General features: G+C 43.1%; 1 protein-coding gene across 1 annotated transcript; it reads right to left on the reverse strand.

Annotated features, from left to right (window-relative positions):
* Positions 1-3,842: 3,842 nt before the first annotated feature.
* cercam (cerebral endothelial cell adhesion molecule) lies at positions 3,843-13,538 on the reverse strand. The gene is made up of 12 exons (XM_041959831.1): positions 13,141-13,538; positions 11,825-11,935; positions 11,141-11,258; positions 10,784-10,918; positions 10,372-10,576; positions 10,117-10,236; positions 9,941-10,017; positions 9,428-9,534; positions 8,676-8,808; positions 8,266-8,393; positions 7,607-7,810; positions 3,843-5,860 (listed from the first exon to the last, which is right to left on the reverse strand). Exons 1-12 carry the CDS (start codon positions 13,341-13,343, stop codon positions 5,626-5,628), a joined length of 1,776 nt encoding a protein of 591 aa, XP_041815765.1. The 5' UTR covers positions 13,344-13,538; the 3' UTR covers positions 3,843-5,625.
* Between the last annotated feature and the right edge of the window lie 13,528 nt (positions 13,539-27,066).

The raw sequence follows: 27,066 nt of genomic DNA on the forward strand, positions 1-27,066 counted from the left end.
TTACATTTGGGATAAATGCCAGGGAGAAGCTGAGATGCAGCTGATGTGTTCTCTTTAAATTCAATTGTAGAAACTGTGCTCTGTGTGTGTGTGTGTGTGTGTGTGTGTGTGTGTGTGCAATGGGGGGTGTCAGGGTAGCAGCTGTTGTTGAGAGACCTCGACCAGGCAGAAGTAAACGATCGGAGACTGTATATGTGTGTGAGGCTTTGGACACATGGTCATGGGATCTTTCTGTGGGGGAAATGCGAGGTGAGAAGACGCTTTATAACAACGAATTTATTCTACGTTATAAAACCTCCTGCTACTCTTCCGTCGAGCTGGCCTCAGGAAACCCCACCTCCAGGCCAACAACCAATAAGGCTCTGAGTTTAGGGTCCCTCCTGTGATAGGTGGTCGTTTCCAGTTCATACAGCCTTAAGCAGAGTCAATGAGCTGCTGCCAATCTCCCTCTGACTCATGGTGGTTGTGTGTGTGTATGTGTGTGTGTGTGTGTTCTGCTGTACGTCTGAAACTGAAAAAAGGCCTGCACCAACCTTTGAACTTTGCTGCCTTCCTCAGACCTCATCCATGTGGTGCGCGCACATGCTAAAGTGCGTGTGCTGCGCTTGCGCATGTTACCCTGCCCGATCGGTACTGCGCATGTGCTTACGGGGTCCTAACCCCGGGTTTAGGTAGGGTTCTAACCTTGCCGTTTGGTAAGCAATGACTTACAAGTGCCGCATTGTTGCATGTGCGTAGAAAAAAAAACGGGTGTCAAATATCTTTTTTCACTAGGATGGCGAAGGAGTGACCCGCCCTACTCTGCCTGCGATTGGCTTAGCCTACTGGTCATAACCAATCATCACTCCTCATGCTGAAACCCTAACCAACGAAGGCCACGTATACTAGCTAGTCAGAGGCATTGTAAGCGGGTCATTCCTTCGTTATCCTAGGAAAACAAATTCGATTTCAACACTTCTAACACAATCTTCAAAATAAATTGGCTAAAGAGATATCTGCAAGGAGTAAGTAAATTATGGTACATTATACCACAGCTTATTTTCAAGAAGGTCGGGGGAATTGAATTTCTTTTAAACTGTAACTATAGTGTTGATAAACTTCCGGTCAATCTGGCAAATTTTCACAAACAAGCTTTACTTTCTTGGATGTTAGTCTATAAACATAACTTTTCACCACACAAGTGTCTGATTTGGAATAATCAAAATATTCAATATAAGAATAAATCTTTGTTCTTTAAGACATGGTTTGATCAAAATACTATGTTTGTGACACAGCTGTTGAATGAAGATGGCTATTTGTATAATTATGCTGGGTTTTTAAGAGAGTATGCATTTCCAGTTACACCTAAGGAATTTGCTATAATATTTGATGCTCTCCCTGCCGGAGTATTGATGTTGTTAAGAGGAAATGTTTGTCCACAGCTGGATGTACATTTTAAGGCAAATTTAATGCTGGAGGGTGTACACTTAACAGATAAAAGATGCAACAATGGATATTTGAGGAAACTTTCCCAAGAAATTATTACCCCAGTAGCTAGGCCATTGTGGAACTCGAGATTTGCGGACATGGATATAAACTGGAACTCAGTATGGACGTCAAGCAACAGATACTGTGTCACGAACAAAATTAAAGAAGTTTCTTTTAATATCATGCATTCAATCTACCCTGTTAATCAGGCCATCTCTAAATTATTTTGTCAATACCCACTGCACCTTTTGCGAACAGGAGGAGGAAACGATTTGTCACCTTTTTTTTGAATGTCGTTATACTCATGTGTTTTGGATCGAACTTGAAGTCATGTTCAAATGTTAGACAGGCATCAAGATTAAACTTAAGAAAAAAGATATAATTCTCACTTATGATGAATAAAAATTAAGGGAAAGGAATTGTTTTTGTTGAAACTTTTTATTCTACAAGGAAAATACTATATTCACAAATGTAAATGGTCATCCAAAAAAACAAATTTCTATGAATTTAAAATAGAAATAAGATATTATATGCAATTATTACAAAATATGAAAGACAAAAAAGCAATAAAAAATTAGAATATTCTAAATTATTATAAACAACTATATGATTTAATAATAATTACCCCTTTCAATGTATATATGTATATATTTTTTGTTTTGTGTTCATTGTATGTTTATTGTTTGTACTGTGTATGTTTGTATATGTTAAAAATAAATAGATAGATAGATAGATAGATAGATAGATAGATAGATAGATAGATAGATAGATAAATAAAATCGGGCCATGACAGCACGAACAAGCAGTGACCACGGAAGTACTCACATCCTTTAATTTAGTAAAACTTGCAGTAAAAAATTATTACCATCAACATATACTTGAAGTACCAAAAGTAAAAATACACATTATGCAGAATGGCCCTTTTCAGAATATTGTTGGATTATTTAATTAAATCTTGATGCAATAAGGCTGGGTTTATTTTAATTACTTTATATACTGCTGGATATCTAAACCTATATAAATGTACACAATAAGTCATTAGTTGATGTATGTGTCGTATTATTTATCTGAAAGTACACAGTAACCAGTAAGTTACTTCAAATAAATGTAGTGGAAGTAGGAAGTAAAACCATGAAGCAGCATAACATGGAAAGTCCCCAATTGTACTGAAGCACAGTACTTGAGTGCGTAGCTACATTCCACCTCTGACAGCAAGCCTGTATGCATACAGGTGTACACTGTGAATTATCTTATTCATCCTGAACTGTGACATGATGTACCACAGAGATATAAGGTCGCATAAACCGGATAGATCGCTGCATGTGCAGACAGCTGTGGTTTGCTAGGGGTAAATGTGTGCATGCAGCCTTGTGTCTGTGCCAAGTGCTTGTGTGGAAATAGGAGTGCAGCTGAACTTGAAAGCTCAGTCCTGACACGAGTATTGTTGGTGCATAAGAAGACTGTTGTCTTGAATAATTACTTTCTGGCTTGACTGGGCAATGGTAAAAACAGGTGGGCATGCAATTTTTGCTTTAGAGAGTGCCACAAATGGATTCAAATTTTTTAGACCCCCTAAATTTTTACAATATCTCTTTTGACTAAAATATTTCTGAAAAGTGAGATTGACACAATCTTTGATGGTCCATTAAAGTGAAAAAAAAACTGACTGTCATTATGATGAAAATGAAAAAATAAATGTAACAAATATCTTCGTTTTTTCCATTTGGTCCATTTTTGGAGTCAGCAAAATAAAATAAAATAAATAGAAAAATGGAATATGGAAATCTGCAACTGTGTTTCATGCTCAGGCTACTCAGGAAATGCAGAATGGAACCCTAATACATATGGATGAAGGCAGGTGATTTCAGTGATTACTGAAGCAACAGCTTACTGGCAGGTGCAGGTAGGCAGGCAGGGTGATACAGGGCCATGTACACATACAGATAACAGGCAATCAAAAACAAAAGCACAAAGCAAGAAACCAGTTGAATCAACAGACTGACTGACTGAAATAGGATCTGGGCTGGTATGTGAATGACTGGCATGAGATGTGGTGTGGAGTTGGGCAGGAAAGTTCAGGTGAGGGGAATGAGGTGACCGCAGGGTGGATGCGAGTGGCAGGATCAGGAACGGAAACAGAAGGTCTGGAGACATCTGGTGGACGGGTCAAGAATAATGCTGAAAAGTGGACATGGTTGAAGACTGAGAGGTGGACACTGCCACAACTTTCATGAATTCATAGACTAGTATCACACCTAACTCACCTGGTTACTGCATAAAAAAAACTATTACACTCTCTTGTGGTGGATTTTTTTCAGTGCAACATCTGGTAGTATTTTTTTCAAATTGCTGTACACTTAGATAATGTCCTTTAGAAAGTTTATTGTTATATTAACTAATATAAAACGCATAATGACATCCAATTAATGGAAAAGAGCAAAAACATTCTGTATTAATATTTGCAAGATTGGGAAACAGTTGTCCTCTCATCCTGTTTTATAGAATCTGAATACTATTTACACCATGTTATGTGACTCATCCATCAATCACATTAAGACTCAATGAATAAATTAAGACGTGAAGGAAAAGCAACACTCACACTAACAGGTACAATGTAAATATATGAACTCAGATCAGAATTATCAGTTACTTGCATTGCAAACCTGTGCAGAAGAACAGTCAACATATTCTAAGACTTACGGATCCCAGTGACGCCACAAAAAGTTTATTAAAGGCTGTTCTTTAATATGGCTTTTACAGACTCATGCCACAGGTGTGGGGGGAATTTTTAACACATGATGTAGCACAGGAAAGTAGCAGCACTCTGCCAAAGCTGGACGAATGCTTGACACCACGAGGGCCAAAGACCCCCTTTTAGATAAAGCACTCCCATAATGATGTGCTGCATGTCTAAACTGGTCACCATTTATGATAAAACATGATAAAAAATGTGTCCACTGATTCGAATAACTGTGCAGTATTATAGTGCCAAGAATATGCACTGTCAATACAAACAGATTACTGTTCCTTAAACTTAAATGACATGAAACATATTTGAGATTTACTGCCTTTTAAAATACTTAAGAGGAATGTAAGCTATGTCTTAGCTGGAGCCCATATATTTTGTGGGTTTTATCTGAACAAAAATATATGTTCCGTACACAGTTTGATAATTCTGAAAACACTAACACTGACCTGGTGGCAGTAGAACATAAATATAATCTGAATTTGAAATCCAATTTCTGTGGATAAATATAAGACTATTAGATGACAGCTGTGCGGTAAATGGTATTCTAATGAGTCAATGGTATTACAGTTAATTTATTCATGACTATTATTCTGAGAAAAAAACATTTTAAAGAAGCTTAAATTATTCAAATGCAAACATTCAATGTGTTCGTTTCACAAACAAAATACTTCCTGAATACAATCTGGTACCAATGAAACAGTCTCATACTGTCCCTAGCAACCATGAGGTACATCAGTTTTAAAGCCACGGGACATATTAGTCAGGGTCAGTCTAGCTTTGTGTTAAATACCTGATGGATGACATGCACAAATGGAGAAAAGAACAGTATACCAACACTGAAAACAAGAAATGATAGATATATAAGGCCTTTGTCCAGACTTTCCAGGATTTGTGACCAGTGCAGCTACTGTCGCACCAGTCAGTGCTCAACCGCTCTCCCTAAAAGCTGAGTAATTAGCATTAGAAACATGGAATCAACACAAGCACACACACCATCAGGAGCATACATTCAAGCAAAAATGCTCTTGACATCAACCATTCAAACTTTATCTCATAATATTAAAAATGTCTGAATAAAGTAAAAAAAAAAAAACAACAACCTAAAGTATGGATTGTTCTCAAGAATAATGTGCAAGTTCAAGCATTTGAATCGCTAAGACACCTGTACACGTATCAAAACACCCACTGTTTGACATGTCTTTAGAAACAGCCGTAATCAGCACTGTCCCTTCTGTTCACTTATATATACACGTTAAATGCTTCGAAAAATCCAAAGCCACAAAGTTTAAAAGACACTGAGCACGTCAGTGGTGTGAAGTGTGAGAACGCTTCCTCTCCTCAGCGTCTGTCCCTCTGACCTCGTGGCCTTTTGACCTGCAGGTCCTCCGGACGGCGACGTCCGCTCCGCACTAAAGCTCATCTCTGTAGGCACCCGACAGCATGTCGGGCGACGGCGCGGACCCTTTCAGGGTCTTGTGGGAACCCCTCCAGTCAGTGCGCACGGAGTCATCGTCCCACAGGGTGGACGTCTCTGTGTCGCTCACCCACTGGGGATCACCGGCGTAGTGGCACGGCTGCACCAGGAGGGGGCGTGTACTGAAGGCTTGTAAGTTCCTGTTGAGGAAATGGGACTTGTAGTCCTCGCTGCAGAGAGACCAGAGTGAGAGAGTTTATGTAGATATGGTTCATTTGAGACTTTAACACATATTGAGCGTGTCACAATAAAAAATATTTAACAGTGTGAAAAACTGCATAAGAAATCAAACATTAGCACACATTGTGACAACAGATGGAAACAGAGGCTGATTTTCAAAACAGTTCAGTTACTCTTAGCATGAAGGGCGACAGGAGGACCAGTGTGTGGTGTGCTGTCGTTGTGTACTCTTAGCGGACTAGTCAAGCATATCGAATTAGAATCACAGAGGTGAGGGAGAAAGAGAGAGAATAGAGAGAGTAGGTTGGCTATAAGCCAGTTTTCCACACATGATGGAGCACACAGACACTGCCAGGCCTTCTGGTTTGCAGGCCCTTCAGCCCAAGCTGCGTTTCATCTCTTACAGTCAGCGCCTCCTATGTGTCTCAGTTACTCTGTTAGATCATGACTGTGGGATGACGAGAAAGTCTTTTGATTGGGGCTAATTTAAGAGATGTTAGGGTCGGTGTTGCATAGATGCTGCCAATAAATGAAAAAAAAGAACAGACTTTAGGTGAAGTTTGTGTTTTACAAAACTGAAGTGTTTGAAGATGACACAATAAGTGTACGTCAGACTGCCTTTATATGAAACGAACAATCAGAATGACATCACCAAACATCTTGAGTGAGTTATGGGATTGTGGGAGGACAAAGATGAGCACTTTTGGACTGGTGGGAGGATCTAAGTGTTGTTGCTGTTTTGAGGCATCCTTGGCTGGAGCACATGTGGAGCCAGCATGAATTAAAGACAGTAAACAAGCCATGCTAGCAGCTCTGTGAGGCTGTGCTCGAGCGCAGCTGTGCTTACAGAACAATGCTAACAATGGCATGCTAACATTTAGCAGGTTTTACCATGTTCAGTGTCTAAGTTTAGAGTTATAGCATTTGCAAACTAGAACTAATCATGACATACAGCCGAGGCTGATGGGATGTAATTCGGAAAGTATTGGCAAAATAAAAATTTTGACCTGACGGTGGCGCTAAATGGAATGTTAAGGGTTCACCAAAGCTGGTTAAATTCAACTTGAGGGGAACATGAATGTCTGAATGTAGCTGTCAAGAGATTTCACTCACAGACAAAAATGTGAACCTCGTGCTGATACTAGAGGGAAAATCTGGGGGTCATCATAGGGGATTCATCCTCTGGGTACAATTCTACAAAGTTCAGCACAACCACACTGCATCGAAATAAAGTGGCCATCCACATTTCCAAAAATCCAGACGATCGATCCAAGAGAGAAATGTTGAAACCTGGACATCATCAAAGGAAAAATGTTCAGAAGGATTAAGGACCTTCTTTGAAATGTGGTGTTTTTAGCTTCAGCTCGACAAGCGCAAGACATTAAACTGACAAGAATAGAGATCATGGCCAAAACTGACCTTATTTTCAAAGAAACTCGTAGAAGTAAAGCACAGACTTCACTATAGTTCTTCAATCTACTCACGCCACAAAAAACAAGGCAAAATATATAGCGTGGATTCAAGTGTAGGCCACTATAAGGAAGAATGTTTTTAGCAGTTACAAGGTCAGTTTTAGCTTTATAGGTCTGGCAGCAGAGGGAGGCTGTGCAGAGCTGAAGGAGTTTTATCACAGGAGTGTCAGAATGTGAAAATGACTGAGAAAATACATAATTTCATCAAAATGTTCATCAAAGTCAAAGAATGCAGGGTCATATCTGCAGCGTTGTTATACATACTTGGGATGTTTGTCATACATGATGGGCAGGAACTCGTCGACAGGCAGCATCTTGGACAGCGGCTCAGCGTTGAGCAGCTTTTGGGCTCCCTGCAGGGACATGGCATAGGACAGGGTCCAATACGAGTAGTCGGCCACCACCAAATTGCGAACGTTCTCCACCGGCTCCTCCTTTCCAGGGTTCACCTGCTTCCTGCCGAAGTATCTGCAGCAAACGTAAAGCCACAATGAGAAAGGAAAGAGGGCGAGGGAGAAGAAACAAAGAAATATTTAAAACATCTGGGTCCTGAAATCTGTTGCAGAGTCGCTCTACTTTGTTGCCAAATGGGTCGGAAACCATTTTTAAGGCACTGTCTTTTTTTGCAGCATTTGTTCTGCACGTGTGTCCAACCATTGTTTGAGTTCTGTTCACTGACACACAGAAATGCTTTCAACGTGGGTCTTAAGTTTTGTGTAAGCATGTCAGCAGGGTTTCAGTGAAAAATCTCCTCTGGATACCTCCATCGCACAAACGCTGACACACAAGTGAGTGATGTGCAGTGCATTCCTTCTGCCCCCCCTTCCTCAACACACACACACACCAGAATTTTTCAGGATACTAAACCTCACCGTAACCCCTATTAAAGCACAAACCATCCAAATAAAACATGTCCTTCTTACATGATGTCCCAGTCCAGCTCCACCTGCTCCACCTCCTCCATCAGTCTGAGGACACGTCGTTTGAAGTTGGCCTGGAAGCGAACGTCGTCCTCAAAGACCAGCACCTTGTCCATCTGCATGTCCACCATCTGAGCAGAAGAGGGACAAACGCTTGTTTCAGAATGACCAAGAGGTGGTGAAGGAATACAGAGAAGGAATTTAAAAAATGGAAGAGACCCTTTTTTTGTCAGTTTCCAAGTTGGCAAAACCTCAACTCGAAACTTATCAAACATCAAACATGGAAACAGGGGAAACAGTTAGTCTGGCTCAGGGAGGTCATTTTTACACTTTGGCTGTTCGGAGTTTGTTAGTCAGCCATGCCAATAAAGACTTTCATGTATGTGTGTGTGTGTGTGTGTGTGTCTTTTCACCTCCTTCCAGATGAAGAAGTGGCTGAGGAAGCAGCCCACCTCTCCTTTGGTCAGGGTACGTCCAGAGAACGGGTCGTAGTAGCCTGGCAGGAGGTCGACACCCAGGATCTTGATGTCACTACTGTTCAGTGCACTACACACACAAGCACACACACACGTATCATATCATATTTCCATAGCTACACAGACAACCTCAAAGCACACTGTCAAGACTTTACTCAAAACGTGATAAGAAATGAGCCACGAATCATGAGCTGGATAAAAAAAAATCCTTACATTTCTAATAATAAAGAGGCAAAGACAAGAGGAGGGGAGGAGGCAAGAGGGAGGAAGAGCAAAAAGAAAAATCAGGAGGATGATTCAGGAGAAACAATAAGGGTTTAAATGTTTTTATGTTGCACAAGTAACTGGTGATAAGAGGAAAAAAAATGAAAAAAAAATGTGTGGGAGCTTGAACTCAGCTTTGGTGTTTGGGTTCATTTTCTGTTGTTTTCCATCATGAGTTCAGATATTTTCCAATTACCATCATTCAGATTGTGCTTCAAACATTAGGGTGCTATCTGAGAACCCAGTAGAATGAATTAAACATCAGTACATTTCTGCACTCACCAACCATTCTCAGATCTGCCTTTTCTGTCACTATCTGCTTTTCAGTACTGATTTTTCTCTTTCTCAGAGAAAACCAGAAACACAGAAATCACACCAGCTGAGCGCTGGCACCACGTCGACTCATTCCCTGAGAGCGTACTCACTTTCCATCCACGGCGTCCACCACCTTGACGTCAACCTCCAGCTCATTCAGAGAGAACAGCATCCGCTCTCTACGATCAGGGCGCCGTCGCAGATTAATCAGGTATATCTGTGGAGAGGAGGACAAATGTTATTTAAGTGCACGACAATCCCATTAACTCCCATTTAAAGTCCATTTAAAGTCCCATTAACTCCCATTTAAAGTCCTTCCACGTAATGATATTCTGATGAAACTGATGAAAAAAGCCTTTAAAAAAGTTGATTTCCTTCATTTCCTTATTTCACAGCCCTTTGTGTTCAAAATGTAATTAAAAGCAGATGCCTGGACAGCCGAGGCACAAACAGGCAGAACACCAGATGTTTGATTAATACCATTCAAGAATCAGGGTAAATATATAACAAAAGACTGTGTTATAAACAATAAGTTGAGACGTTAGGGTACAGCAAAAAATCAACACAGACATGGCCGTGTGTCTAAAACAGAGCTAACAGCAAATCAACAGGTCGTCTCTTACCTCATCGAAGCCCATGAGGTCTCTCTGTTTGGGGAACATGTGGACGTAGCGTGAGGGGTGCATTGGAGGACCGTCGACTGTTTGACACAAGGGGACACAAGTTAGAGCCAACACAACATGATAAATGCTGTTTGTTGCTTTTTATACATTTCCGTTATCTCTCTGTGTGTTCTTACTCATGGACTCAAGGTGGACATGGACAAAGTTGAGGGCATCATCTTCCAAGGTGTGGTGAGGTTTGGCCGGGACGTTCAGGTAGCCGTAGCGCTCCTTGTTACACAGGTACATCTGTATCTCTGAGCAGCATCAAAAATGAACAGATCAGTTCACATGGATGAGATATTAGAGTGAGCCCAATTACTTGTCTTTTTCTCCCCGTTTTAAGTGGACATGATTACAAAAAGGCAACCGCAAAAAGGGCGCCAACGAACCCGCGGCCCGGCAGGAGAAGGCGAACACGATGATGTCGTCGTAGGGCCACGAGTAGTCCTCGTGAGGAGGGAAGAAGGCCAGCTTCTTCATGCCTTCCTTCCTCAAATCCAGCAGCATGGTGGAGTGGACCATGGGCACTGGGAAGCAGCCCAGCCTGTGGCGGTGGCGAGTGGGGAAATACTCTGCTGTTCGCCGATAGTACCCCTGAGTGTGTCGGGACAAAATAGTAGACACAGAAATAATGGAATGATATTTATTTTAAAACATATATTTCTAAGTTGGAATCCATGCACGCATCAGATACACTGGAGTAAACTTGATGTAAGGAGGTTATTTTCTAGCCATCTTTGTATACAACTCAACAGTAACGACTGACTTCTCCTCCACGCAGCTTTCAGAGTTCATGCTCACCTGCGGAGTGATGCCGCACCAGTAGTTGGAGTACGCCCCCTGAGAATCGAGCATGGGAGCGATGACCGACTTGTTCTCCGCTATGAGCAGGTTGAGCGTGTCTGGGTTGGTGAGGATGTTGTCTGTGTCAGCGTACTGAAGCAGCGAGACACACGGGGACAAAGGAGAGAGAGAAACAGGAGAGTGACTGCGGCGTCATGTCCCGGCAACAGCCGGTGCCAGAACTTTTTTTTTTTTTCTCTCTTGGACGAAACGACAGCAGCAAAGACGGAACAAATCTCATCGGATAAATCAAGAGACGGGGGCCTGGTCTGAATCAGACGCTGCTGTCACATGAAAGATTGTTTTATTATGTACCAGGATGTAATCGGCCCAGCGTTTCCTGGCAAAGTTGAGCGCTGCCTGCTTCAGCTTCATCACGTACTCATATCTGCTGTTGGGCCAATGCTTGGGACCCAACTCTCCTGCATAGGACCTGTGACAGAGAGATGCAATAGACACATATCAGATTATTACTGCACTGTTTTACCCAAATACATTCTGTAAAATTAGCAGAGATCAGTCAGACTGTCTAATTGACATGCACAAATCATTTCCACTAATGGCCTCTTCAGTTCACATAGATGTCCGCACAGAGTTACTCGGGGCAAGCAGAGGCACGCTGCATCATTCCTCATTATGCAAAGTGAAAGTGAGCGCTATCTGTAGGCTGTACAGTGGCTCCACCATGACTAACAGGTGTGCCAGAGAGGTCTGCTAATAAACTTACACGGTGCATCGGACCAAAAGAGTGAGAGCGAGTGGGCGGGATCGGTGCTAAAAGTGCAGTTTTGGACCATTTGTTCATGTATTTGGTCACCCCCGGTTGATTAATTCAGCTTTCCGCCAACTGAATGACACAAGAGATGTCTGACTGTGATCCTGATGAAAATAAAAGAGATAAAGTAGGCTTGCTTCTTTCTTTTCCTTCATATGAATGTTTCCTGGGTCAGATTTGAGAAGGTCAGAAGCACAAAACACATTAAATATATTTGGACTTACGAGGGCTGCTCCATCGGCCTCCATTCAACGTAATGGTAAAACTTCTGCATGACAGTGAGCCACTCTTTCAGAATGGCCGTGGTGTTGTCTGAGTTGTGATCCGTGGCTGCCCTGAGGAGCACAGAGAAAGCAGAGTGTAAGATAAATGCTGGGAGAAGATCAGACTTACGACACGGACGTGTTTGAAACGCTGGTTCAATGGAGGGAAAATGAATTTCAACAAAATATTACAGACGTACAAATAATCTTAAAAATTAAGAAGACGATCGACATTTTGAAGAGCATCACTGAATTTGAAGAGGCGCTGTTTACTGGGGTGTCACACTGACTCATTCCTGGCACCTGTTAGTAACTTACTAACCATGCAAAATCAAAAGTGTCATTTCTACAGTGACAGTAACCTTGCTTCCACTTCAGAGCTGGAATATCGCCTCCGGTGAACTTTTACTTGGTAGGAAGCAACTTGGTATAGTCCCTCAATCAAGATACATTTTACAACTGTCAGAGATTTAGCAATAATATTTAATCTTGATGATAACTATCAATTAGCAGAACTTCTCTATTGCAATGTTGGATATTTATAGGATTTATTGTTTTTTGCATAAATGAGAAGAATTATTTCGATTTTTCAGGTTTTTCCATTTGCACTTGTTTAGTTCTTCCATCCATTAACAATTTCCCAATGGATTTTCAGACAAAAAAATACTTTGCTATAACAGTATAGGATGTCATACACTGTGACATATCCTGCACACACACACTGCTGAGAAAACCTTCATGCAAAGTACATAACATCCCTTTTTTTTAACGCTGCCACATCATTGTTTACCACGGCTCATGTCAGATGCATATCACAGCTCTGGTTTTGTATTATTGGCAACCCAGCAACAGCTAATCTTTCCTCTTAGGCCCAGATCCATCAAATCAAACTTTACATTTACAAGCAGAATCACTTCTAGATGAGATCAGAGTTACTGAAGTTCCCCACAGAGGCGCTGCTGAAAACCCTGCAGTTCAATTCGTGGATTTCCATCATTTGTTTAGACCCTTTTTTAAAAATAACTGGTAAGAAAGCATGTCAGTTAGAGGAAACAGTGGATTAAATGTCATGCAAGCCACAGTAGGAAATGAGTGTGGCGGAGTGCAGGGCAGCCTGCGCGGTGAAAGGAGCAGAGGGGATTGGGGAGGGGTGGGACGCCGCTGCTCGCACAAACTCATTTAAATGCCATTGACCTTTTGAACGGCTGCTGTGGCCGGATAAAGAAAGAAGCAGAGCCCTCGACAAACAGGCCGGCAGTGCATGCAGGAAAACCCACCACACAGAGATGCGATCTTTGGGGTAGTTGAGTCTCTCCAGGGCTCCGAGGTAGTACGGCAGAGAGTGATCAGTGTTTCTGGCTATGATCGCTACAACCACCGTAGGAGGCTGCATTTTCGACTCCTCCGGGTACCTCTCCTCCGAAAAGTAGCCCTCAGCCTGGAAAACCAAGGCCCCAAAAAGTAGAAAGTGGAATAACATGGTGGGAGCTGCGAGGATCCGAGTCCACGGTGCGTCGGCGCAGCACGTCGCCGCTGGACGCGTCAGCAGTCTAAGAAGAGGGAAAAAAGGGCATTCCCAAATCTTCTACCTCCCCCTCCTACATATTGTACAAGCTGGCTGCTTTTTTTCCAAGAACAAGTCCAAATCCAGTCACGAGAGGCCTAAATTACAACTTCCGCCACGGGCCTGTGGCACGAGAGGAGGTCTGATAGCGTTATCCAAAAAAAAAAAATAAATAAAAAATGAAGGCGTGATTTGGCCAGATTGTAGCTCTTTCTCCGCATCTCTGGAGACAACGGTGACATAGTGCGAGAGGAAGCTATGACGTTTGTGATTGAACATGCAGTCAGAAAAGCATCAGTTTATCGCAGGATGTTGCGGACTGAGTGCGTGAAATATGAAGAAATGCGTTTATAGAAGCAGTTTCAAGTGTTCAGACGTTGTTCCTTCAGCTCCTTTCTCCATTTTAGCACCACTTTCAAGTCAACACATGAATCGCATTTCATCTTAAAATTAAATTTCCTGTTTATTTAACGTTGTGAAATAAAATTTGGAACATTGTCTGAAGCTGTCAGATGCAGAAATATGAAGGCTAAAAGCTGCAGCAGGCAGCTTCTGTTTGCTCTGGCAGCAATGTCACAGATTCACCAGCAGAGGGCGGTTTTGATCCAAGAGAAGGCCCATTACACAAGCCGAACGCCTGTTAGAAGAAGACCTCATGGTCTTCTCTGGTTAACTAATTACAAGCACAGCCCTCAAGTGCTATTCTGGGGTTACTTGTGATTTACGTGAGTGTTTTCATGCTGCTTTAAACTTACGCCCCTCTGATGTATTTTTTGCTGACTCCTCTAGGTATATTTGGCAACAATAGTCAGCAGTGTCTTTGCAACTTAACCATGCAAAGAACCAATGATCATCTTAAAAAATATGATGCGTTACATAAAATACATGCAGTATAAAGCAGCTACACTGTTGTCGTGACATAACACACTGAAAGTGCGCATTTTGCTGATAACACGTCTGTACTTTTAGTATTTTTCCTCTGTGTTGTCGCTTTTTTCATTCAAGTATAAGTTTTTTTTCCAGGACCTGGTGAATTACAATTACTGTATGTGGCCTAATGTGCTGAAAGCCATACAGAGCTCCCAGAGGAACAACTAAGAGGCTGTTTCTTTGCATCTGCTGCAGCTCATTGGTTACCTCATACACTCTGTGGGGCTCACACACTCATGACGCAATTTGAAATTTCTCAAAAAAAAAAAAAAGGAGATTATGTTCAATGTTATGTTCAATGAAGAAGATAAATGGAAAAAAGAAAAGACGGTTTGAAATGGGATCTAAAACTGTGTTTGTGAAGGTGGGGTTGGGTGGCTGCGTTGGTGGAATGCGGCGCTACAGCGAGGGCATCAGGGCTGCAGTGGTCTCCCATACAAGGGTTAAGTAATGAGTTTAAAGTAGTAAACAGGGGAGGCTTGATCAGGCAAGCCATGATCAATGGGAGTGATCACTGAATGAGTGGAGTCATGGCAGTTCTCAACAGCAGCGTCGGAAAGTTTCTGGTACTCAGCCAAGAGCACTTTTTAAATTTTAAGTACAGCTTGTAATTTGTCATTTTCCATTTGCACTCCAGCTTTATTTATTTATTACAGCTCTATAGCTTTAAGTGGCCCGTTGAGATGAGGAGCTGTAGGTTTTGGTGCTCTCACAGAGTCCATTGTGGAGGAAGAACTAAAAATAAAAAAAGGGGTTATTTCCTCAGTATCTAAAAGGCTCAAAGATGCTTCTTTAATGTGCTGAGTGCCAGTGTGTGGCCATCAGACAATCCATACCTGAGCAGAGGATGCAGGAGCAGACAGGTGCTCCGGGGTTAGAGTGTAGGAGTTGGGTGAGTTTTAAAGCTGTGAACAGATGAGGCCAGAGGATTAAATGTGTGTTGGGTCACTTACTGATGGAACAAGGCCAGCAGTCACAAAGCAAAAGACTGTGCCAACCCAGGATGGATGGAGCGGGACTATAGAGATAGCTTCCATTACTCACTCACATGAACAGCCACTGGTATTTTGTCAATCCTACGTTCCTCTTTTTTAATACTCTCCCTCTAATGAGGTCACAACTGGTGGTGTATACACTTGCATCTCCAGTCCCCACTTCCCACCGTGTTCCTCAGCATGCTAGAACAGCACAAGTGTTCAGCCCAGGACCACCTTGAACCTCCTCAATGATCCTTTAGGGGTCCCTGGGGCCCAGTTTGACAAAGTCCTTTGACAGCTGTTGTCAGGATGATTTTAGAATGTGTCACATGCCTCTATGTCACATCTGTGTTAACATAACCTGCACCAGTAGTTCGACACAATATCACTAAACTAACAGTCTAAATTGTTGTAAATCGATAATGTTCAATCAGACCGCGCTTATGCACATGCACACTGTTAAGCCATCAAGGAAATCTGAGAGGAAGATCACTTTTTTAAGATTGAATAATAAATATTGGAGCAGCTTTGGAAAAAATGCTAATTTCAAGTGGAAAATGACAAAATTTGATTGTTTTTTCCAAAAGATGTGGTGGCAGTTTCGATGAGGCATTGACTCATCTGTGGCATTTTTATCTGAGAACTGAGGAAGGCTATAGCCACAGCGAGTTTAAGGATGCAAATAGCTTAGTGCTATTGCTCAATCTGCTCAGCACTCAAGTGAAAATTCAAGATCAGAAGTCGAGGTCGACGGACGGAGGCGGTGAAAAAGCCAGAGGAGGAGTGATGGGAGCGGGAGATGGAGAATGAGGACGATGGAAGGAAGAAATGAGGAGAGGCGTAGAGGCGTAAATGTGGGTGGAAAATAATAAGCAAAGTGGTATATAATGAATTTTGACTCTCTCGGTGGGGTCCGTGAATAAACGAAGGCAGTCATGGCTGACAATAGCAGAGCTGGGTTAAAGGGGCCGTTTGTGAGGACAGGTCAGGGGGTCGAGGGTCAAATCTCTCCTATTCATGACACCCGAAGTGTTGCCACACTCACACACACAAACACACACTCGTCGGCGCGCACACACGTACGTCGGGGCCACTTTCCCAGCGTTTGCGGCCGAGGCAGATCTGGGAGAGTTCAACCTCGGGCGTGCTAACTTTTCACTGCGAGGTCAAGGGTGGAGATGGCGTTTGTGTGTGCGGGGGTGTGTGAAGGAAAGAGAGAGAAAGAGAGACAAAAGGAAAATGTTCATTGTTTTGACCAGATTGCAGGAAAGAAAAATAAAGCGTGGAAAAACCGCAGTGATTCAGGACTGTGTGCTTGTGGTGGGTCTTAAATGGTTGGTTCACCCAGATAAAAACATATTTTCTGCAAATAGATTTGTGCATGTTTTAAAATATCAAACCCTGAAATACCTGAGAGATTTCTGCCTCCTACACAGTACAATGGAGATTGTTTGTGGCCGTCAAAGTGCTGAAAAAATGACATTTAGAAAATTCACTCTGTCTTTTTGGAGACAGTTCTCCACTTATCCTGGATAATCCACAGTCCTTGCTGTGACAGTCAACAGAGAAATACTCACAACATGGATGTGGATTATTCTGAGTAGACACTGATTCAAGAAAACTGTAAGCTTTCATTGGTGGGAGCAACACAAATGAATTTCCATTCGCTTCCATCATACTGGAGCAGCAGCAGAAATCAAAATGACAAATATCTCAAGCTTTAAGCAAAATACACTCGAACTATCTGCATGACACCACCGGAGATAAGTGGACACATCTCAACCAACTCCTTCATCTTGTCTGCGTCCAGTCAGACAGCTGGAGTTAACGTGAGAGCGTGAGTGGCTGAGGTTTGGATGCGTCAGAGCCAAAGTGCGCCCTGTCTTTGTGTTTGTGTGTTGGGACCGGGGCTGGTACAGGCAGCAGAGAGTCGTGACATTCTCACAAGCTTCCGGGACCTTTATTGCTGTGGCAATAATCAATAGCGTTCCCACAGAGACGTCTTTTGGCTGGGCGGGTCAATACCTGTCACTCAGGGTCTGAGCTGTGGCACATACCCTCTTACTCAGCAGCTACAGCAGCCCCACTCTGTCTGTTCGCCTCCTCCCATGTCATCCCATGTATCTCAGGAGTGTCATGTTTTCACAATTTAAGGAGTCGAGGGTTTTTTTTGCACAAAGTGTATCGACACTCTATTAGGACCGTTTTTGATTAATGGATTTATCCAAAACCCCAGTGGTCTTTTATTTAGTTTAGAGTGATAGAAAACAGAAAAACAACAGATCTTCACATTTGAGAAGCTGGAACCAGAGAATGATTTGCTTCTTCTTTCTTGATAAATGACAATTAGTCAATGATCAGCATTGTTATTAATTATTCTTCTGTCAATCTATCGGTTCATCAATAACTACAGTTGTGGTAATTTGCTTTATTGTAGACTGAATGATTGCATATTTACAGGTTCAGAAAATTCCAAGACCAGCAAAAGATATTTTCCTGAAAGTATAGTGGCAACAGGCTACTGCACAGGTGGCTGAAGTAGCATCATCATCTCAATTTTGGGTTTTTGGGCTGCACATAATTAACATTCAATCACTATGTAGCTACGCTGATAAAAATGTAAAAAGTCTAAGTTTAAACTCACACATTTTTGGTGAGAATTTCCTCTTTAAGCTCATTTATAACTAATCCAACATCGCTGACAGCGTTTTTGTGTGCATTAGCAGTAAATATGTTTAAAGCTTACAGACGTCATGTCTCTGGTCACATCGGACATTGTGAAGAGGGGAGGACGAGGAACAGTATAGATAAATTGACTGCCAGTCCAGTGGGCTGGGCATTTTTTCCCCAGGTGGCCAATACTGCTGTTTGACTCAAGCACTTAAACAGAATTGCCTCAGTAAAAAAAAAAAAAAAAAAAAAAAAAAAAAATGACCAGTGCACATCAAGTCCAGCCTTTACACAACACCACTTAGTCAGCACAAAGAAGTTGGTGCTCAGGCTAAATGCTCGGGCAGTGCCTGAAATAATGAGATTATGAGGTCAGTGATACAGGTATGATTGCATTATCTGCTCTCATGAATATGAAACAGATCATCAACAAAACATTTCTAATTTTTGAGTTCATTCTTTTAAATGTATTCAGTTTTAATATTAAAATACCTGACCAGGGACTTGATTTTACAGAAGATGATGGCAGTTATGATGCCTTTTAGTCTGGTGTAAAGTGAAGTAGCCTAATGGTTTTGAACAGGGAAAAAAGCCTGTAACATAGCCACAATCATCAGAATTCATGCAGATTGTGAGCATTTAAATCAGGCATGTCCAAACTATTCCATAAAGGGCCGTGTGGCTGCAGGTTTTCGTTCCAACCAAGGAGGAGCACACCAGGCCAGCCAATCAACATCAAGGGATCACTGAGTTATCAGCTGAAGACTGAGCTCAGCTAATTAAGCTGGTGTGCTCCTCCTTGGTTGGAACGAAAACCTGCAGCCACACGGCCCTTTATGGAATAGTTTGGACATGCCTGATTTAAATGCTTGCTTCTTATTTAACTGACAAGAAACTCACCACGTGCACACATATAGGTCTTCACCACCTGGGGATTTGAACCCAGGACCTTTGTATCTCCAGAGAAGGAGACTTTCTGACTGCTCCACTGCAGAGACATGGCACCTTCTCACAACTCCAGGACATGACATCACATGTGCCAGGCCGGGGTGTTTTTGTCTGTTTGACTTACAACAGTCAAGATGCTGGTGAGAGAATCTTGAAAACACATCACTCTGCTGGCTTTGAGTGTATTGTCAAATATTTTGGTAACGTTTGATCCAACGCTGAGCAAAAAAGAAAATTATATGCATACAGTAGAAATTAAAGCAAAAACCTGATATTTACCTTCTGTATCACTTTTTGGAGCATTTAAATATAGAATTGGTTGATTTTGCATATTTTGAAAAAAATAGAGTGAAGGACTTCTGAATTGACCATAGGCTGCAGTGGAGCAAACTTCTGTTGCACATTAGTGAAACATTTTCAGCTCTCAAGGACCTACAGTGAAATTTAAATGATATTTTGGAAATTTTGACTGCATGAAAAAGTGAGTTTAAGCTTATAAACCACTCACCTTTACACTAATCATCACAACTTTAAATACTGAAGATCACCGTAGAACACATGGAAACGTTTTTCAACCAAATCCGTGTGGCTGTACAGCGAAGCTTGGACCTAGCGTCTGAACCCGTGCATCAAGTTTGGTTACAATCACATGAGCAGATTTTTGTATGGCCGTTTATGTAAAAACACTACAAACTCTAAAATCCTAAAAACTTTTTTTTTTTCCAGATTTGTCCAGATGACAAAAATGATAAGAAGGTATGTTGAATTATAATAGATGTTGTATAGATAGATATTAGGGTAGAGGTAGAGAGAGTCACTACTGGGCAAGATGTCTCAGGGCAGTGTAGAGGAACATTATCCAGCTGCAGCCCTGCAGAAGCCAACTCGGCCAGCTGCTAAAGCTGTGCAATGTGTGAGTTGATATACTGCTCATACTGCTTTACACAGTACTGGCACAAAATACGCAGGAGGGTGCATAATAAGCCTTTAATTCAAACAAAATTACAATGATAGAACCTGTTTTAGAAGAAGAAGAATATGCAAACAGAAGGAAGAAAATAAATAGGGAAAGACAAGAGATGCCTGTTAAAATGCTTTGAAATTATAAACGAAGACCAACAATGGCAGCACACCATCAGACGTAATGCTGAGGGCAGTGAGGCATGTAACGCTGGGAAATAAATCTAGAGACAGAGGCCTTAGAGGAGGACAAAAAAAAAACATAGCAAAGGGATCTCAGAGAAGCAAGAGAAGAAAGGGCATTTTCCAGCATCTGCAAAGAGGAAGCAGGTAGCTGAAAAGAGAAAACGCTCACATTGACTCATCACATGATGAAGAGTGCTTCTGCCCCATCTGTGAGGAGCCGCTCTCAAACAGCAGCCCCAAGGAGAAATGGGCAAAGTGAGTCCGATACAGCAAATGGACGCATGAGGTTATAACGCAGGGTTAACTGTTTATTTGAGTCAGAACTGTGACTCTGCCGATTCGGCTATGAAGCCTGTGCCTCAGTGACAAAATTTACACTATGTTGAGCTGCTGGGTTTGGTTCATTCATGCTGCATTTGGTTTTGAAATAGAACTGAAAAAAGTCATAATACAGGATGAATTATTTGTTTTTTGCTTTTTATTTAGACTTGTTTTTCTAATAAGAGAACATTTCAGTCTGCATCGACTTATCAGTCCGTCTAGAACCCTCTGCCTATCATTGGCTAACTTCAACCAATCAGATCAACTAACCATATGATGTAGCTGAAATGCCAAAATGTCTTTTCTGTTCTGTTCTTTGCTGCTTTCAGTGAAGTACTTCTTCATAGGTAGCCACGTGAGGAGGTTTGAATAATGGACCAAGTCCAGTTGTCCTTGATTCAACCCTCCGTGGAAAACCACGACCTGGATGATTCAGAATCCTCACAGACACCTCACAGGATGCTGGTCTGGTCTGAAACGACTGTGGTCGTGGCAAGATGGATTCTCAGCTTGTGTGATCACGTGCGACCTTGTGATCTGGTGAATCCAGCTGCCTTGTAAGGTAACCACCATCTGGGCAATTGGTATACTTTTTTTTGAGTCAGTGCATCAGATGTCCAAACTATCTGAAGAGTCTGAGAGCTGTAGCTGTTATGGTTTCTGAGACCCAGAGACTTTTAGGGCACAAGAAGAATATTCCTAACAGATACAAAAGGTTTCCAGCAGCTTCGTCGCTTGTACTCCGAGTAATCAGACATCCTCTTCAGCTCATCATCTACATTTATGCTGCTACAGTTTAAGTCAATTCATAGATCTTGGTTGCAGATGCAAGATTTTACAGTTTCAGCTTTTTTTAACTTTTAAAAACTGAAATTTCCAACCTTGCACACCAACTCAGAGCTGGGTTTACTTTTGCATCTTGCGGTCTTGCAAACGCTGACACGCAATAACAAATTACAGGATATTTGTGAACACCCTTGAGCCCCCGTGATCTCTACAAAGTAATGGTGAGATTAGTGTAGACTTCTCTGCTTCTCATCCTCTCTGCTACTCCCTGGATGACGCTGTCCGTCGCCTCGTTGCCAAGCAACAGCGCAGCCACTGTCAAAGAATTCTGGGGGATGTTTAGGCAGGGGCATGCTTGGAGGGACGGTGTGTGTGTGTGTGTGGTTGTGGTGGTGGCGGAGGAGAAGCAGGACTGTGTGTTGGTCTGAGCAGAGACTAGCAGTACACACTCAGTTGTGCATTTATATGAGAATCTTCTTTTAATGTTTTAATCTCGGCCATTACGCCACCTGGTGACTCTTCAGGATCTATTTTACAAACCAGCCTTTTCATCAGTGTCACAGAGTACAGCCCTGATCTGTGATGAGTCAACTTTCCTCACACCAACGGACACTTGCTCTGTGCACTTAGGCAAAGTGTGCTTTCATTGGTTCACAAGGTCAAATTCCTGACCCCCAACAACACGTGGAGCAGTCTCCCATCAATGGATCCTAAAATACCTGGTGATGTGAGGTTTGGCCTCTACAGAACATCGTCACCCATAAGCAACTCTACAGCTCAGAACATGACATGCAAGAAGTCAATGGATGTGCAACACTGTGGGACATTATAATGAAAGCTGCAACTGTCTCTCTTGTGTGCCTGGACTGAAGACTTCAGCGCCTTTTTGCAATTGGCTTCCTGCATTTGCCGTCCGTCCCCTTTAACGCCCCTGGTTGTGCATCACACTTCCTGCCTATCTAAACATTCAAAGCTGCCACACAGACGAACACGCCTTTATCATGACTGCTTGATGAAATCAGCGCTGCTCTGGTAATGATCTTTTTAGCAGCGCTCCAGCAGGCAGATGTATGGACGGAGGGCCTGCGTTTGTCCAGTGAGTCCGTTCAGAAGCTCTCCTCTTCGAATTTACCTCTTTGTGCGTTTGACTCTTTGTCCTGTCTTGCCTAAACATGCCTCTCACTATAAATTTCAACGACATTCCCTGCCACAGCGCTGCCTCCCTCTCTCTCACCTCTCTGCTCTGCTCTCCATCCCCTATAGCCGTGCCCTAGCAGCGGGGAGGAGATGCCTTCACCAGAGGAGGTTTATTTTAAGGATTCCCCTGTTCCCTTTGTCCTCTCTCTCCTCTCCATCTCTCAACGGGATGGTTTCATAGCCCACCCCGCCGACTGGGCCTCCCTCTCCCCTGCCAGGCCTTTTAGCCAGCGGGTTAAACATTGATTTGTGAATGGAGGGAAGCACAGTGGCCCCTGCGTAGAGTGCAGCGGTCCCCTACTGTTTCTGTGTGTACACACACACACCCCTACTATACACCACCAAGACTAATAGCCAACATGAAAGCTACTGAGCTAAAAGGCCTTAATTCAACAAATGAAGATAGTTGATAGTGTTTAAAAATGTTCTTATGTTCCTGTTTAGCCTTTAATTGTTTTTTTAAACTGCAAAGTCAGGCAATGTTCACATTCAGCATCATGCAGAACTAAAGGAACATTCTGAAGGGACAAACTTGTTTTAATGCGACTTCAAGTGGCCCAGATCACCAAAAAAAGCTACTATTTTAACATTTTGCTGCATGTGTCGAAACAAATTGGCAGATTTAAAGATGTTTCTCATCCACAAACAAACAAACAAAAAGAAAAACGGTTTGTACTGTAATTGACCCCACATATCATATGTATCAATTGTTGACATTTTGAGAAAAAGACAAACTTCTGTGGGGGATGTGTCTCTGATCTTAACAGTATGTGTTCGGTGTGGTTACGGGGTAAAAAAAACTGTTCTTTGCATTGTGGCTCACACTATAAACTGAGAGCTTCAAAACTCTTCAGATCCAGAACCCAGACCACCATAAGTGAGCGATGTCAAGGTGAGAGTGAAAGTGGGCCCTCTTGACTTCTCACTGGGTTTCCCGCCTCTGGAGGAGTCAGGGCATGAAAAGGCAAAGAGAGAGAGAGGAGTGGAGATGGAGGGGCTTGCTTTTCACTTTCCACTCAAAAAAAAGAGCAATGAAGGAGTGACTGGATGAATGAATGAGAGGCGGGCTGAGGCTGAGAGGGGCTCTGGCCCTGTGGATCAGCAGAGGTTAACTCGGCTTCTTCAGGAGGATGAAAAGGGAAAAAACGGATTGAGCTTTAAAGAGGAGGACCCCCTGCGCCCAGGGCGGGATCAGACAGGATGATTTATTGGAGAGAGAGAGAGAGAGAGAGAGAGAGAGAGAGAGAGAGGGCGAGAGAGGCAGAGAGAGAGAGAGAGGAGGAGGAGGCGTTTGTAAGCATCAAAAAGCTGCAGCGCAAACGCAGCATTGGAAAGTGCTGATATGCACGACATGAGAATGGGCTTGATCCAGATTCCAGTTTCCAGTGAGAGACACGCTTCGACTCCTCACCTCCTCAACCACGCTCACATTTTGTGGGCATTTTGTACAAAAACCGTTTTACGCATTAACACAGCAGCCAACTCTCCTGATGGGATATTTTCAGCATGCCTGAAATGCAGTTACACGGGCATGAGAAAGAGCAAACGCTCCGAAAAGCGCTTTCATTTGGTCCTTTTGTGTTACTGCTTGTAAAAATAAATAAATTGATCTCATTAGTCACAGTGTTCATGGTTTAAGAAGGTGCGCTCGCGGCTAAACTATTTAACCTTGGCATATAAAATGTAGATATATAAATATAGAAACAGTCACACAGGAGCAACATATTAGCAGCAATGCAAGTGTGGCAGGGCATTTGCAGTGCATTGCCAAGCCTGTGCAAAATTATCATCACAGTTTGCACGATTTGTTGGTATTTCATTGCGTCTTTTTCCCCTCAAATGTGCCACACAAATAAAGATCTGACGCTATTTCAAATATGGGACAAGGCGGCCTGTGTTGTCGTGTGTCACATGAGCATCATAGGAGCCACTCATTTTCTGCCACTCCGGACAACACTTGCCACACAGGCCTACAGTAGGCCGGCCTTTTCTGCTGCAGGACGGCTGCACATGGCGCTGAAGGCACCGCTTTATGCCCAAGTGCCTGGTTACAGCGTTGCACTAGTTTGCTCACACAAGAGAGGGGGCACAAGACAAACACTAAACGTCATGCAGTGCGGTCAGAGAGTAAACAGTGTCGGGATTGTAATCTCTTTCTGGGTAGAAAATGGGGCTGTTGTGTCTTTAAGAGGGGCTGCTGGTCCCTCATCGCAGCTGCTGGCGTGTGTGCGTGTGTGTGTGTTAGTGTGTGTGTGTGTGTGTGTGTGTGACATAGAGGACAGCGGAGATTCATTACTTAAGCAGTACAATGGACATTTATCACCCCGTGGTGTTATTCAAATTCAGTACCAAGCGAGGACTTTCTCCACTCCTCTCTTCGCCTTGCGTCGCGGCCGCAGCGTTTATTGTCGGAGCAGCGCAAGAAAAAGCCAGGAGGGCAGAGAGGCATCCATCCAGTGAGCCAGCCAGTCAGTCCGAGAGACCCGGGGAGGGAGGACGCACGAAGGGGAAGGCAGGAGCGTCTGTCCGGCGTGCACGGAGCCCGCTTCTCCCCTGCTCCACCGCCTCTTGTTCGCCAACCATCCAACGCTGCTCGCTGGGGGGCATTTGGACGGAGCGGAGAGATCCGAGAGATCCACGTCGTGGGAACTGAACCAAGGACGCACCAACGGGAACTAAGGGGTTTCCTTTAAAAAAAAAAATCGGTTTCATCACCAGCTATAAAACACCAGAGGAAAGACCACACACGCTCCAAGTGTCTTTCTGCAAATAGGAGGGGATTTTTAAAAAAAATAATTATTATTAGATCTAACATCCGTGGAGAGCCATATGCATCCTGAGGCACCAGAACCGAACACTCTTTCCCGAAATCGATGACAGTACACAGGTGCAGAAATGGCGAACCGTTTTCGTGGCGTTCACACCTCGGACTTTAAAAATGAAAGAAAGTCCATTTGAGCTATTTTGATATCCGTCTTTTTTCATCCCCCTCTTTTCTTTTTTTTAAGACACTTTGAAAGTGAGACTCTCCGGTGAACCAAAGGAGATGACATTTTACTTAAAGATGCAACGGCCATTCAGCCATCTTAAGGGCCCAAAGATCCGGACAGACTTGGGGTTAACTTTACAACTAGCAACCGGTGCAAAGGCACGGAGAGACCGCGGTTTAGCCAGGAGAGGAAGTGGGAAAGAGGATGCTTTCGAACTGCAGCAAAAGTCACAAAGTGATTGTGGCTGCAACAATGGCTCCTTTGCGTTACCAAACAATCGCTTAAAAGGATGGAATTTCTTCTCATGTGGCGATCAGTCCAACAGAAGGGGATCAGCCTCTTGCTGGCATCAAAAAGGGAATGTGCTCAAGCATTTTCGGATAGTTTAGAGGCAAAGTTGCACTACAGGCTGCATTTGAGTATTTTTCATCGCCCTAAAAAGAAAAATAAAAAAAATCTTGAGGTCTAGTTTTCTGCTGCAACAGCTCAGTGTTGGAGATGCTCAGTGAGAAAGCTGATTTCTTCTTTTTTTTCAAAGGAAAAGGCAATGCTGAGCAGTGAGAATGTCAAAAATAATGCACAGTGCTGCAACTCCCTATTTGTGGGGGGGAGAAAGGGGGGAAAGCAAACAGTTTTCAGTGTCAGACGCAGCTCATACTGTCAAAGGGCATTTAGGCAGCCGTAGCAGGTGCAGCCGTGGGCCCATACAATAACTGTCCGCGCACGCTTGTGATTTAAATAATCAAATGCTTCATTTCTCTCTCTTCGTCTTGGCAGAGGACACGCGGAGCCTTTAGCGACTGATTGTCCAAACGCAATTCTTGAGTAAACTCAAATTCAACCCCAAGAATTGTGTATGGACATCTGTTGCTGCAGGCTCACATTCATCACTGCTGCCTCTGGCCAAGCGCCACACCAAGAACGCAGGCCCCCCCAAAACCACAAAGGCGGCCACAGAAAGGCCTTTAGCCTCGTTTTGTTTTGTAACTGTCTCATTCCAGGTAAGACACAAGCCACGTTTAGCGCGTGCTGGAGGACAGGACGCGGGTCCGGGCCAATAAAGTGGAGGAAACCGTCTACCGCCTCGTGTAATGTGTTTTTCGGGCTGCGCGTTGTGGCTGGCCCGATTGGTATTTACACTTTGTCGAAGATCTAATCAAGGCTGTTTGTTTTAAATGGCAAATATCGACTGGAGGCATCGATGTATTGACTGTGTTTGGCAAATAGTAGAAAGCAGTAAGTTGAGTGCTCGCAGAGTGAGGCCTGCATGCAGCACAGAGGCACGCTGTGCATGAGACAGTGAAATAACTAGACCATCGCAGACACGAGGAGAAAAAATACAAATGAACGAGACAGAACAAATATATAAAAAAATCGTTAAAAGCTGCATTTGGCTGTAAAACAGTTTCTTAAATAATTCCTGATAATTTATTTATACATTAAGAGCATATTTAGAGCCTATTGAGGCAAAGCTGAAGTGCATCCTGCAGGAAGACACTTCTGCACGCGTGTAGCTTTGTTTAAAACGCGGCTTTGAAGCGCATTTGATGCTTTTAAGGCAAAATCAGAGGCAGCGTGCTAAATGTGAAGGTGTGAACACAGAAAAGCACAGAGCAGAGCAGGTCTGATTGGACTGATGCTGCCAAATCCCTGGAGCTCAGCAGCGTCACTGAC

The sequence above is a fragment of the Chelmon rostratus genome, chromosome 19 (assembly GCF_017976325.1).
Source record: "Chelmon rostratus isolate fCheRos1 chromosome 19, fCheRos1.pri, whole genome shotgun sequence".
In the NCBI taxonomy this organism is placed as follows: domain Eukaryota; kingdom Metazoa; phylum Chordata; class Actinopteri; order Chaetodontiformes; family Chaetodontidae; genus Chelmon; species Chelmon rostratus.

Excerpts from the sequence above, each read along its gene's own strand:
- cercam (XM_041959831.1), bottom strand. The coding sequence starts at position 13,343 with ATGTTATTCCACTTTCTACTTTTTGGGGCCTTGGTTTTCCAGGCTGAG. Across the intron at positions 10,237-10,371 it reads CTTCTCCTGCCGGGCCGCGG|AGATACAGATGTACCTGTGT; the intron begins GTTCGTTGGCGC and ends GATGCTGCTCAG. Across the intron at positions 8,394-8,675 it reads ACTTCTTCATCTGGAAGGAG|ATGGTGGACATGCAGATGGA; the intron begins GTGAAAAGACAC and ends TCTTCTGCTCAG.